This window comes from Microtus oregoni, unplaced genomic scaffold (genome assembly GCF_018167655.1).
Source record: "Microtus oregoni isolate MIOR12 unplaced genomic scaffold, Mior012 000018F_ref0000195, whole genome shotgun sequence".
Lineage (NCBI taxonomy): Eukaryota > Metazoa > Chordata > Mammalia > Rodentia > Cricetidae > Microtus > Microtus oregoni.
In genome coordinates, this window is record NW_024543077.1 from 8,706,034 (window position 1) to 8,720,036 (window position 14,003).

Sequence of the window (14,003 nt, forward strand, 5' to 3'; positions counted from 1 at the left end):
AGCATTTCAGAAGTCAGTTGGTCACTGAACATCTCAGAGGATGGTCATCGGCCTGACAATCTCAGAGGATGGTGTTAGATGGGGAGAACCTTCTTCAGAGTTTCAGAACTTTTGCATGAAAATCTACCTTTCAACAAAACTCAGAGGTGATTTGCAGTTACACCCAACTTTCAGTAGCAAATCAGTTAAGATGAATGGGAGGGGAGGTGGTAGAGGAAGGGACAGGAAAGTGTAAAGGGATGTCAGGTAATGTCATCAGGTGTTTGGGTCGCTGTCATCTCTGCAAAGATGAGAGACACTAGGACTCACATGGCTCTTTAAATGACTACTTTCAAATGACTTTTATCTACCAAGCAACTGTGATTGCTCATCTCCCTCTCGGCAGCAGAGTTAAAACTGCTGACGATGTTGACATGACTTAACTACTGTTGAGTAGTCTAGGGAAAGTTACTAATCTGACCTGAAGGCTAAGGCTCTTCACTTCTGCCCTAAGAAGATGTGCATCTGTGAAAGACATTCTTCTCCTGCCATTCTGGCTTGTTTCACACTAAAGTCCACAACTAGCTGAGCAAAGCCAAAGGAGACTGACAAAAAAAAAAAAAAAAAAAAAAAAAAAAAGAAAAAAGAAAAGAAAACTCTGGCTTAGTTATTCAGGGCAACCAAACAGCTGCCAGGCCAGGAACCGGAATTCCAGGAATCCGAGCACTTTCTTAATTTGATGGTGACAGCCCAGAAGAATAACTGCTTGGTCATGTGTGTATTTTTCTGCTACATAACGATGTCTCTGGGTCACTCGTGTATATGGAAAAGCACTACATGGAGACATTGATGCCCGGGCTTTGTAGCAGACTGTTTGGCCTCTTTCTACACCACTGCCTTACCATCTGCACATGGCTTACTCTTGAAAGGTCTGGGGACCACCTTGGTTTTCCCGCCTGCTCTCACACTTTCCACTGCAACGTATTCTGTTCCATGAGAACGACTTAACTAAAATCAAATTGTTCCCTGGCCCCGGATGTTTTATCCCACCTTGATAATGTATTTGCTTTGATTTTATGTTGTTTTTCAAAGAACTCTAAAGCCTTACATTATGTTTGCCTCAAAGCATTTCTCAAGTAAAATGTGTACAGATTTACGGATTTTCCAAATAAATGTATGAGTGTAAACTTCGTCTTATTTAATGGCTTCCTTGTGATAAAGTCATGTTCTGAAAAGTTTTAAGTTATTTTCTGTATTAGCAGTACACATTCAAAGGTCAAACAATAAAATTATTATATACCACGGTTAACTTCTATAGATAGAAAAACCCAGAAGTCCTCATTTATACAAATCACACTGATACTTCCTGTCTTATCTCCAGCATTAAAGATTGGCAGAGTCTCAGGTAATGCATATAACAGTTCTGTATAATGAAATAGATCGCCAATATTTAGCATATTCTCTTGTTAATACAGCTTCTTAATATCCTTAGGCTCCTTCACTTTTGAAAGCCAAATAGTAGCTCCATGCTAGGTTTGAGCTTGAGAACTAAACACGACCATGGGATAAACCACAACCTCAGTAATCAATCAGCTTTCTTATCTTTTCTTTCTTTTAAAACCCATTCTTCTAAAAATATTGTCAAAATTCTGCGTATTTCAAGTGCATACAACAATTTCTCACTTAATCAAAATCTAACATTTGTCTTTTGTGATGATAGATAGATAGATGATAGATAGATAGATAGATAGATAGATAGATAGATAGATAGGTATTTGAAGAATAGTTTCAGTGTGCCTGATGAATTGTTGAAAAAGTTAACTAGTTGTTATTAGCATCATTCCCACCATTGTGATTTCTGTATAATTTGGTCTTTTGGTCTTAAGGTCATCAAACCCCAGACAGCGTTTTTTGTGAGAGCCCAGGTCAGAGAAAGGTAGGATTTCTGCACAGAGGAGTTGCTGATGTGAGACCCAATGAGATAGCAAAGCTCAACATTCTGGAACATAGAAAAACCATTGACAGGCTTCCCAGGAATGTGGACAGAAGTCCATGTGTACTCTTGCTATGGTGTGTAGTTTAGTCAGCTGGGAAGGGATAGAGCACCCGGGCAATGCTGGTTTTATTTCCATGAAGTGTGTGCAAATGGGAGGCATTATTTACATGACTCTGGCTTGGACAATCAGGTGGTATTGTTGCCTGAGGCTGTGGAATATGGGGATTTTCACAGCGAAATAAGGTACAAATAGACCATAAGGCACCAACCACAGAGAGAGCATTTATCAAGCCATGAGGGATAGTGCATGAGGGGTTTTCAGACAAATTATCAAATAAAAAGTGGATGCCGTAGTAACTTTATTAAACGAATGTATTATGTGATGCCTAATCTTCATTGACTTGGCCTCGTTGATTCTGGATTCTCCAAATTTATAGTCTAGCCTGTGCAGCAATTTTTATTTGCCTCTCATCTATTTTTCTAAATAAGAGTCAAGGATTTCCTACACTTATGAACCTTTCTAAGAAAAAAATTCGCAAATACATATACTATAATATCATTCATGATGCCAGCTGATTTTTGAATTGGTGACAATGGAGGCTAACACCAAAAGACAGGCAGCAACATAATTGTGCTCTTTGTTCTTTCTCACACTTAGATTAATCTTCCTTGGGTTTTTTCATCTCAAAACCTCATAATTATTCTGATACAGAAAAGGAAACTAGATTTTTCTCCAGTTTTCCATCCTCAATGCCAACTTCTGGGGCGGTGCAAACATCGCAGGAGATTCTCGAGACCATTTTTTCTAGAAATTGTTCTTTTTCATTAATGTGGCAAAGGTGAGTAGCATTCTGTGGAAGAGGTGAACTGAGAAATGGAAATCCAGGTTCCAAGCTTCAGTGCCAGCCTCTGATTCTTAATTAAAGGTTGTTGAAGTCCCAAACAAAGCACATTGCTCTTCCATAAAGAGATATGTTACACAGACTCTGTTGTATTAATGTCTTTTCACTTAGCTTGTTTTCAAATCCTGGAGTAAAATGCATCTTTTCCCTGTAAATAATATAAGGATTAAGGACTAGGGTATTGAGGCACAAGGCCTTACAGGGAGCTGATGCATTGGTCCTCCCTATGTTATCTTCAGCGAGTGTTTATTGTGGCTTCACCAGACCTGGGACTGCAACCCTTGAGGTTTAGGTGTGCATGGGACACAGCTGGTCTTAGACGTTAACATCCATACAGCACTGTTGCTGCTTTAGTTCTCCACAGTGAAACCTAAGCTGTTTATTCCTCTGGAGACTATGCATAATAAATCTCCTGACAGTTCCTGCATATCGTATCCCAGTCCCACGATCATGGCTAGAACTCCCTTGACCTTTTTCTCATGGTGGTGTTTTCCCCAGAGCAACGTCCTAACTCTCATGGGATGCAGATTTCACCCCTGATCTCTGTTTCAAAGGCACATCACCGAAGGGATGTGAGAATCTTTTGTCTTTGTGTGGATGGAAGACAGCACTTGAATGCACCAGCTGTCTTAGTTCCTAGTTGGATGTCCTATTTTCTTTCCTTTTTTTTCCATATCAGAGGACCTCTAAACAGAGCCAGTTTTATATCCCATAGAGTAAAAACCCTGACTGTCACTTTCTTGACTTTTGAAATGTTAAGCATAAAAATAAGCAGCTTGATTTTGGTCACCTGATCCTGACGACTTGGCTGACTGACCTGTGGGATGTGTCTTAGCTATACTTTTTGTTTGTTTGTTTAAATTAGATCTCCTTGAATGGTCTCTAACCTAGAGCCTTACTAGTTTGTTCCTCTGTCTGGAATGCCCATTGATGTAGACAGGATCCCCACACCTTCCTTTAATTTCTTTCATGCACTTAGACCAACTTACGGAATACTTGCTTGAGTGTGAGTGTACTTTCTCCTGTGGACAGTTTCACACCAACAGTGCTATCCCTGCATTCTCTTCTATGACCTCCGTGTCTGATCACATGCTTTCTACCTAATGAGTGCTCCATAAACATTTGGTGAGAAAATTAACAAACAGTATTTTCAATAGCAGAGTCGGGAGAAAAAAGGCCAATATTTATATGATATTCTTTTCACATTAGGTATTGATTCCAGGAGACAGGATCTCCATTTCAGACTGAAGTTGAGGTAAAAGCCAGTGACTGGCTGTTTTGCTTTTTGGACCTCCAGGTTGAATCCCAATTTCTAACCCTGAGCTTTTATTAATTGTGCTTCATTTAGTGCCCAGGTCAGAGCTGGGATTGGAATTGCAGCTCTAGGACCCAAACCTAGACACCTGGGTTCCTGAGAAAAACTAGCGTTCCCAGTTTCCATATGCCCTAGCTTAGCTTCCATGTAATGGTGAAAAATACACAGAGAATCTGGATACTATATGCTGTTGTGTTGTCTTTGAATTATTTGACTGCTGAGGAAGGAACAACAGCTGCTAAGAGACATTTGATTATGAATGCTGCTGGGGTTAATCCAATTTATATATTTTGAAAATGCCTTGACTACAAAATTTAAATAAAAAGATATGTTACTTTGGAGAAGGTCTCATTGTTTTTGTTTCCACAGCAAATGAGAGTCCATGAATACATTCTGGGCTAAGAAAAGTAAAGTTTAATGGAGGAAAAACCCTTGAAAAAAATCTCCAGTGGGAACAGATTACCCAGATGATCCAAAGTTTCAGAGTACATTTGTTGCAGTTTCCTCTGAGTTCTACATCCAGGACAGCTTCAAGACTGCTGGCTGAAATAATCCAGCATTACAGAATACTCCAGTAAAGACTGGAACCATAATCCTAAATTTTCTTTGGGTCCCCATAAGATTATCAGTGCCCTCAATCAGCAGGAAGTAGCCTAGAAAACTACACCCACATCCCTCCCCCGAAATGCATTATGGATGTTTGTCTTTGTTTAATGTATTAGTTGCAAGTTGTTATGGATAATGATCAGGAAAAAAAGTTAAACAAAGGAAATTAAATTCAAGGTTCTTGTTTTGGAAAAATAAAATAAAACAAAAAGGCCAGGAGCTAGTGGCCAATCTCAGCACTCGGGAGGCAAAAGCAGGTAGATCTCTGTGAGTTCAAGGTCAGCCTGGTTTACAGAGTGAGTTGCAGGATGAGCTCCATAGCTACTGAGAAACCCTGCCTCGGAAAAAAAAAATAAAGGAAAAGAAAAGAGGGGATATAAATATAAGATAGAATGGTAGATTATTGAATCTACTCTGAAATGAAAAAGAGAGGATGTAAGTATGATAAGATAAAAAGGTAGATTGTTGAATCTACTTTTTAAAGCAACTATTAGTTTTAAATGTTTTACATTGGTTTTACTTTTGTATATTGTATGCAAATTTGTATATTGATATAAGTTTGAGATTATTTTGTTAAAACATATTATACATATGTTTTTAATCTTGTTCAAAGTCTTGTACCTATACAACTCATTTAACAATGTAATGCAAATTTCCAGTCCTTGGAAAGTATTATTATTAACTGCTTAGGATAAGAAAGAAAAATAGGTTAGGAGTCAATCACCTAGTATAATCAACTTGTAGTCATATTAGGTATGTTTTCAAGGTCAAACAAAGATATAATTTAAATGGATAGGTCATCTTCAAACATTTTAGAGATCTACAGCATATGGCATTTAAGATGTGTTAATAACTTAGGTTATTCTTTTTTTTTTTTTAATGACAATGAGACATGTCTGCTCCTGGTAGCACCAATATACTTCAGGGAAGATAATGGGTATTGAAGAAACTCCACATGAAGTTTACTTTCTTTGTGGCAAAAGTAAGCCATTGGGAAAGAAAATGCCCCTGCCTCAACTGCTGACATTATGCTGTCCTAACTTGACAAGCAGGACACAAAATATCCTGCTTCACAGAAAAGTATGTTGAATATGTTAGGCCTGTAGGCTGAAGATAGTTGCTCCAACGTTGCAGAAAAACTTTAGATGACTGTTTGGCTGCCAGCTGTTTCTGTCATTATTCACATTTTTTTAGAAGTTGCTTGCTTCCACTTCCTGCTTATTCAGTTAATATTATTTCCTTGTTGGGTCTCTGAGGGAGTTGAAAATTAGATAGCTATAATTATAGTTAGCACACATAAAAAAAAAAAACAAGTTATGATAGAAAGTAAATTAGGTATAAAACTTTGTACCCAACAAGATAGGATAGATTGATGGAGGAAGGTTATTGGCTAATAAAGGAACTGCCTTGGCCCATTTTATTGGTTAGAATATAGGTGGGAGGAGTAAACAGAACAGAACACTGGGAGGAAGAGGAAGTGAGCTCAGACTCCACAGCTCTCCTCTCGGGAGCAGACGCCTGAGAGAGAGAGACGCCATGCCCCACTCCTGGGCAGACACACGCCATGAAGCTCCGACCCAGGATGGACGTGGGCTAGAATCTTCCCGGTAAGACCAGTTCTCACAGATTATTAGAGATGGGTTGATCGGGATATCAGAATTAGCCAGTAAGGGCTAGAGCTTAAAGGGCCAAGCAGTGTTTAATGAATACAGTTTGTGTGTTGTTATTTCGGGGCATAAGCTAGCCGAGCAGGCGGCCGGGGTGCTGGGAACACAGCTCCGCTGCCCCTATTACTACAATAGATATGAAATATTTTCTCTGAATTTGTCAAATGCAAATGGACTATACCTTGTTGATGTATTTATTGCCTGTATATACTGTATATAGTCATTGAACTTATCATTTATAGTTCTTATATTAGCCTTCGTTTTTATTTAATTTTTAGACAAGGAGGGGAAATGTAGTGGCATTTCAAATGTATTTTAATAAATAAATATTACCTGAAGATCTGAGAGTAAAACAGTCCCACTGATCAGCCTTACAGACCAGATTATGGTAACACATCTTTAATCCCAGTAGCCATAATGACACATATGTTTAATCTCAGTAGCCACACTAGTTGCTGTAGAAACTGGGTTGTGCATGCCTTAAATGATGGTGGTATACACATTTAATCACAGCCCTAGATAAAATTATAAAATTGGAGGAATAGATCTCAGGCACACTGTCTTCTTCTGAGATTCCAAGAGGCAGGATCTCCGTTTCAGACTGAGGTCGAGGTAAGAGCCAGTGACTGACTGTTTTGCTTTTCGGATCTTCAGGTTGAACCCCAATTTCTGACCCTGAGCTTTTATTAATTGTGCTCCAAGTAATTACTACCTATTTTATGTGAATAATCTCAGTTAACCTTCACCACAGGGCCATGTGATTTGAGTTATAACTAAAGATTTGCATAGTCAGGAGTAGTGAGTTAGGAAGTCCAAATCTATGCATTTTTAGTTCCTCAAGCGTCTTGCTAATCAAATTACAAAGCCTTCCATATACAAAATCTCAGCAAATGAGCTTGCTTTCTAATGAATATTGTTAAAGATGGAAGATGCTTAAGGTTTATAACCACACATTTTGATTTCCACATTTTTAAAAGTCATTTAACTAGGGGCAAACTTCTAAACTCATTAGACACAACTAAACACATCAAATAGAAATCTGACATTTATAGAACAGACTAGTCATTGCTATTTCAGAACATCTTGAGAAGGAGATAGGCACTTATGCACAGCATGAACTCCACAAGGAAAATGTCATAGAAAATGCTCCCTAAAAGGACATTAGTAAGAAGACTTGAAATTCTTATGCGGCTGTAGTAAGATCTACATCATGGGATTTAGATTCATTACCTGGGTGAAGTCAGAGTGATTCTGCAGGAGACCCGGATGATCACAAGGACAAAAACTTCATGAGGCTATACAAGGGTAGACAGAACTGTGTGAAAGTCAAAATCCTTAATTGCTGGAGTTTGATTCCCGGAACCCACAGGTTGGCTAACAATCGTCTGCATGTAATTCCCGTTCCATGGGATCCAATACCCTCTCCACACTGCTTGTTTGCCAGGGATTCACACGTTACACATATGCACATTCAGGAGAATCACCCATCCAAATACAATAATAACAAAATTAGATTTCAAAAACTCACTAATTTATTTAGAGGGGTGTGAAACTTTTCTAAGTGTAGAGGATGGAATAAAAAATTGAAACAGAGATGGAAATGTATTCTAGAATAGCTAATAAATTAAATCTGGCTTGACTGTGAATAGAAGTGTGTTATACATAGATCCATATATACATATAAGGCTATAAAGAAATCTCTAAGATTGTCTGAGGTTTGTGGGTCTTTCTGACATTGTGTTTTCTGTGGTCATTTTTCCCTGTCCATGAAGCAAACGTTGGCATCACACCATGCCTATAACTGCCAGTTCCTATTGCTTCAGAACAAGTTACCTCATCAGTGGGCATTCTGTGGCCCAGTATCTGAGATGAGACTGGTTAATAAATGAGATTATAATTTATCTACAAAATAAATACAAAGAAAATTAGAAGATATAACTTGTCCGTCTCATTTCAAATTGTAGGGGTGAAGTTATGACAAGACCCCAGAAAGCAGAAGTCTTTTCATGTCATGAGCCATGGGGTCCCATGGACATTGAAAGCATCCCAAGAGGCAATGGTAATGACTTATTTTCATAACAATTCATTTAATGGCTGTGGCGCCTTGCAAAAGTAACTCATTTTGATCTCATAAACTCTTCAGAAGGCATTTTTGCATGGATAACTCAAAAGGGAGAAAAACACATGAAGAATAAAAACTTACCCTCTTTTTGTTCTTTGGGTGGAGAGGTAACCTTACATAGAATAAACAGTTTTAATGTGTTTATTATAATGTCATTCTTTAATAGCGCTTTATGAAAGGAACACTCAGGCATGGCAACATAATAGCCCTGAGAAAACCACAATTTTAACTCTTTGGAAAGTCGAATTTTATGAGGTGAATCGATAAATACATTAGAGTCACTAGAACGAAGACGACATTTGTTACATCATGAAGCTTGCTTGTCTGTCTCTCACTGTCCACATACTGAAGATAATATCGTTTGGAACCATGAAAATAGGAAAGCACATCAGAGGTCACCTACGGGAACAACGTATTGGTGGTGAAATTCACCAGCTGGCATTCAGTGGGGATTGGTTTCGTTGTTACAAAGGGGTTTAGATTCTTGTGCAGAATTCTTGTCAGTTGAAAGTACGGTGGTGAAACTCTTATAAAAAAAATAATAAAATGTTTTTACAGTGATCTTCTACACTTTATTGTCAAGCATAGAGTTCAGCCTAACTCTGAATATCCAGTTAAATAAACACTACGGTTTACTTGGTCTGGTTATATCTTTGTCTAAACTTCAACTTTTTCACAGTCTTAAATACTTCGGACAACAAAGCTGGCTGCCTCTCCTGACATTAGCTATCTGAATGCGTCAAAACTGTTACCTGTTTCTCTGAATTTTTCACATAGATAAGAAGAATAAAAGATCAGAAGTATACTCAAGTTTTTAAAAGCACATTAAATTGTTTTTTTTTAAAAAAAAAACAACCTATAATTTAAATGTGAGGAAGGTCCCAAGAAGTAATGAGGCCATCAAGGTAAAAAGCAAAATTATCTTTCTGAATGAGCTGTTGCAGCAAGTCTCTGTTTCTTGGCACTCAGGTTGATGCAGATAGATTCCCCAGGAGCAGACAGGACAAAGCTGCAGGGGTCCTGTCACTCTCTTGTGTCACAGAAGCCCATCTGTGGATTCTCCCTCTCATGTTTATAAAGGCCTCTCTGCTTGGCCTGGTACCAGCTCATCCTTTGACTGCAGACTTTCTACCTAGATGACTGACACTGAACTTGACCAAGAGTTCAAATGAAAGACTCCTTCCTATTCTAGAAAAACTAGGCATTGCCATAGCTTTTTGAACATGTGCACATATGATGTGTTTTGTCCTATGCAGAATATTGAGAGGCCTTATAGGGAATATTGAAGTAGAGAAAAATATAAAGACTTTCCCCAAACAAAATCATGAGCTTGAACTTAAATGTAGGTAGAGTGGATTTAAACCTTTACATTTCTAAACTATAACCGCTTAAAATATATCTTGTAGACATGATATATTATGAATAACTTACAGAGGCATGAATAAATGCAAAAAAAACTGAGGTTAAATGTATTAATTTGCATATGTTAATATATTTGTAGAAGGTGGATGTTAGTGGATGAATTCAAGGTCGGACTTAAAGGAAGGCTACCAGTATAATATATATATATACTGGAATATATATATATATCTGGAATATATATATATATCTGGAATATATATATATAATATATATATATATATATCTGGAATTCGTAAATTTGGAAATATTTAATGATTTGTTTTTACAAAACCAGATAACTAAATCTTTAAATGATAATAGTAATTCAGTAGTTTCTATCACATTAACACATACAATGCTACAAAGAAAAGTGAAAGACATCCTCCAGGAAATTCAATGTTTTATTTTGCCAGACAAATGATTTCTTCGACATCTAATTCAATTTTCATGTGGTAACTACATCTAGTTTGCTTTCTCTACACATGGTGAACATTCACTGTATTGACAGCTTCATCATGCTAAGTCTATTCACAAACCTACACTTTGGGGGAGAAAGTGCATTTCTAGGTCATTTTATATACAATACAAATGAAAAACATGCTAAATCAACAAATTGCCCAAGTACACAAAAAACCTACTAGTCACCCATATTCAACATGTATTAATTATGTTTTTGAGAAATACATTTATTTTACATTTGGCAGGGTTAGGTTGAATAGTAATTTCTATATCTTTAAAAGAAAAGAAACGGGTATTTAAAATGTAATTATGGTTTAAAAAAACAGGAGGTATTAAATAGAACAAATAAGAGCATAGAATTAAACATCACCATCTAACCATGTGAAGCTACACGGCGCCAGGGCACTGTGCTTTGGAAGTCATGTTACTTTAATTTTGTTCATACAATAGATTAATTGCAAACACAGAGGATGGTGTTAGTATTACATGTAAACACAGTGCTATTTTTTGCATGTATAAGAAAAGAAAAAGTAAAATGTGAACATTTTAGGCACGCAAACCATTTACGTATAGGAACACTATAGATTATTGTAGCACAGTTTGGAACAACAGTTTAAAAACAGAATTGGATGACATTTATGCTCTCTAAACTGTTGTTTTTCACCACATTGAGGTGCCTCTTAGAACACCAAAATTTACCATGTCTTAACTAAACACATCTTTATCTTCTGATAATGAGTGCAATCCCTCCATCTCTCCCTTCCTTTTTCTTCCTCTCTGATCTTCCTTCTTTGTGTCTGTCTTTCCTTCTTGCTGGCCGGATTTTCCTCTTCCCTACCTTTCTTCCTTTCCTTGTGTTAGAGCCCAGGTTCTTGTGCATGCTAAACATGTAACCTACAACCTACCATCAACTTACACCCCTCCCTACACATGATTTCCTCCCCTGTGTTTTGTTCACAATACTCAAAAAAAAAAAAAGCTGATCCCCTTTCATTACCTTCTTTATGAACTGTTAATAAGAAATGTGTTTCAATAGTGTTTAGTATCATTTCTCTTTGTTTCTGGAAATTCAAACATGTATTTAAACCTGTATTAAAATTGATTTATCTTTGAAAAATCTAAGTTCTATCATTAAAAGAAGTATGAGGAAATTTCCCATAATTTATCCATTTACTTTTTAAAGTGGAGAAAATAACTTTGGTGCAGTTTTCCCATAAAACAATCCAAACATTCTGATAGCTTCACTCTGCGTGGAGAAGTCGGGTGTTTTCACAATGTTGTCTTTCCTTGTTTTGCTTAATTTGCCAAGAAGACTAGGAAATTAAAATCAAGCAGTAAATCAGTTAAATAATGTAAGAGCATATACAAGTCTATAATAACTTAAATAACTTCCAAGAAACAAAGTGCTTTTGTTTGGAAGATGGTAACACAAGAGTAGAAATGGCGATGCCGCATTGATACTCCTCCCATCAAAGGCCTGGATGGCACAGGGTATTCATTTCATCTTCCTGAACCAAGAGAACAAAGACTGAGGGCAGATCTCAGCAGCTGGCACATATTACAATCTTAAACACAGGAACAAGCAAGAGTAGAACCCACTGGAAGGATATGAACTCATTGTGTTCTCTTTATGAGTCACTCTTGTTTTTAAGTAACATCTGGATGCTCTCTTCTCCGTCATTTGTCTAACCTACATGACTTTTGGGGATGGTTATTCTGTCGCATGCATTTATATGACATTTACTATGTGAAAATTGTGAACTGGAATTCTTTTTCATGTATAAAAAACACCGACAATTAACAAAGCTGAACCCCCAGGGAGGGGAAGTAACAGCACAGGGTAATTTATGGCCCTCGCTCAACCGAGGGTGTAACAGTTCTGCTTCTGTCGCTGCACTGATGTTGAAGAAAAGACACATAAAGATATAAATAAAAAATCTGGGATAAGTTAAATATTTCTATGCACCATGAGGACCATGACATGTCTAGTGCTAGTCTGTATCATACAAGAAGATGCATGCTCATTTCAGTTCACAGAGAACGCACTCGAGAGCGAGTCTCCTGCTTTTGTCGGTAATTTCTCATGGGGAAAGCTCGAGACTTTGTTCAGTAGTTGACCAGTGAAGACAGAGCATTTGTTTAGGAAAGCACAGCTCCACCGATGAATGTTTATGACTCCGGAAGCTGATTCCTTCTGTTCCTGCTCTTCCTGCTGTTGATGAGAGCCTTCAGCTTGCCATAGTCCCCCCTCATCTTCTGGGGTTCCTCTCCCAGATGCTGATGTTGCTGCCGGGTGTCTTTACAGTACTGGTTGATGAGCTGCATCTCCGAGTGGCTGAATGCCCCCAGGATGTCCTTTGGATGAAAGGGTAGAGCCCTCACAGAGCCTGCCCATGTCCATGGGGACCACTTGTCTGTCACCACGGCCACCATTTCTGAATCTAAAACTTTGAAGTTAATCTTGGCTATGGTCTGCTTGAAACCGTTCTCTGTGGCGATGCAGTGATACAGCCCTTGGTCTGAGTCCTGAACAGAGCGAATCAGCAGGCCTTGGGAAGTGGCTATGATGCGCTCATTGAGTTTAACCTAAGAGAGAAACACCATGAATGTCCCAAAGAGAAGACTACAATTTCTAAAACAGTATGCTTAGGAGATATAAAAAAGAGTTGACTTTCACAGCTAGGCAAAAGCATTGAGGCTCTTCAGTCTCAGAGTGCACACCATTTATGGTTAGTTCCACTGCCCACACCCACCCTTCTGTCTACAGTGTGCAGTATTGTCTCCTGAACTAACTAAAAAAGATAGTGAAAGTACCATCCATATAAGAAAATATGAAGTGGGTTCCTGTGCTGGCTAGCTTTATATCAACTTGACACACACTAGCGATATCTGAAAGGAGAATTTGAGAAGATATCTCAGAAGGTGCCTCATGTCTCAACTGAGAAGATGCCTCCAGAAGATCCTGCTACAGGTAATTCTCTTAATTGGCAGGGGGGAGCCCTCCCCACTGTGGGTGGAACCATTCTTGAGCTGGTGGTCTAGAATTCTGTAAGAAAGTAGGCCTAGGCAATCACAGAGCCTACATGGGTCCTCTTCATCTATGTTGTCATTGTCTCTCTCAGGGATTTGGTGAGACTCCTAACAGTGTGAGCAGGGGTATATCTGACACTGTTGCCTGCGTTTGGAACCCTTCTCTTCCTACTGAGTTGTTTTCTCCAGCCTTGATATAAGGATTCATGTCTATTCTTATTGCATCTTTTTATGCCATGTTCCGTTGACAGCCCTGGGAAGTCTGGTCTTTTCTGAATAGAAATGCAGGAGCAGTGTGGATTTGGGAGAGACAGGAGGGGGGTGACTTGGAGGAGTGGAAGGAGGAGAAAGTGCAGTCAGAATGTATCATATGAGAGAAGAATAAATGAACAGGAAAAAATGCATCAAACGAATGTGCTCACTTTTGGCTATATCATTTTTATGAGATTTAAAAATAAAATAATTATCCCAATATGGGATGGCTAAAACTAAGTTGTAAGAACATTACCTTATAAGACTTTCAAGA

The 14,003-nt window shown here is 38.1% G+C and overlaps 1 protein-coding gene across 1 annotated transcript in view; it reads right to left on the reverse strand.

Moving 5' to 3' along the window:
- Positions 1-10,377: 10,377 nt before the first annotated feature.
- LOC121458956 (semaphorin-3C-like) overlaps positions 10,378-14,003 on the reverse strand; it is a 150,925-nt gene continuing 147,299 nt past the window's right edge. Inside the window, exon 18 of the mRNA XM_041668397.1 lies at positions 10,378-13,033. Within this exon, the coding sequence (XP_041524331.1) occupies positions 12,617-13,033 (417 nt within the window). The 3' untranslated portion in view covers positions 10,378-12,616. The remainder of the gene's footprint in view (positions 13,034-14,003) is intronic.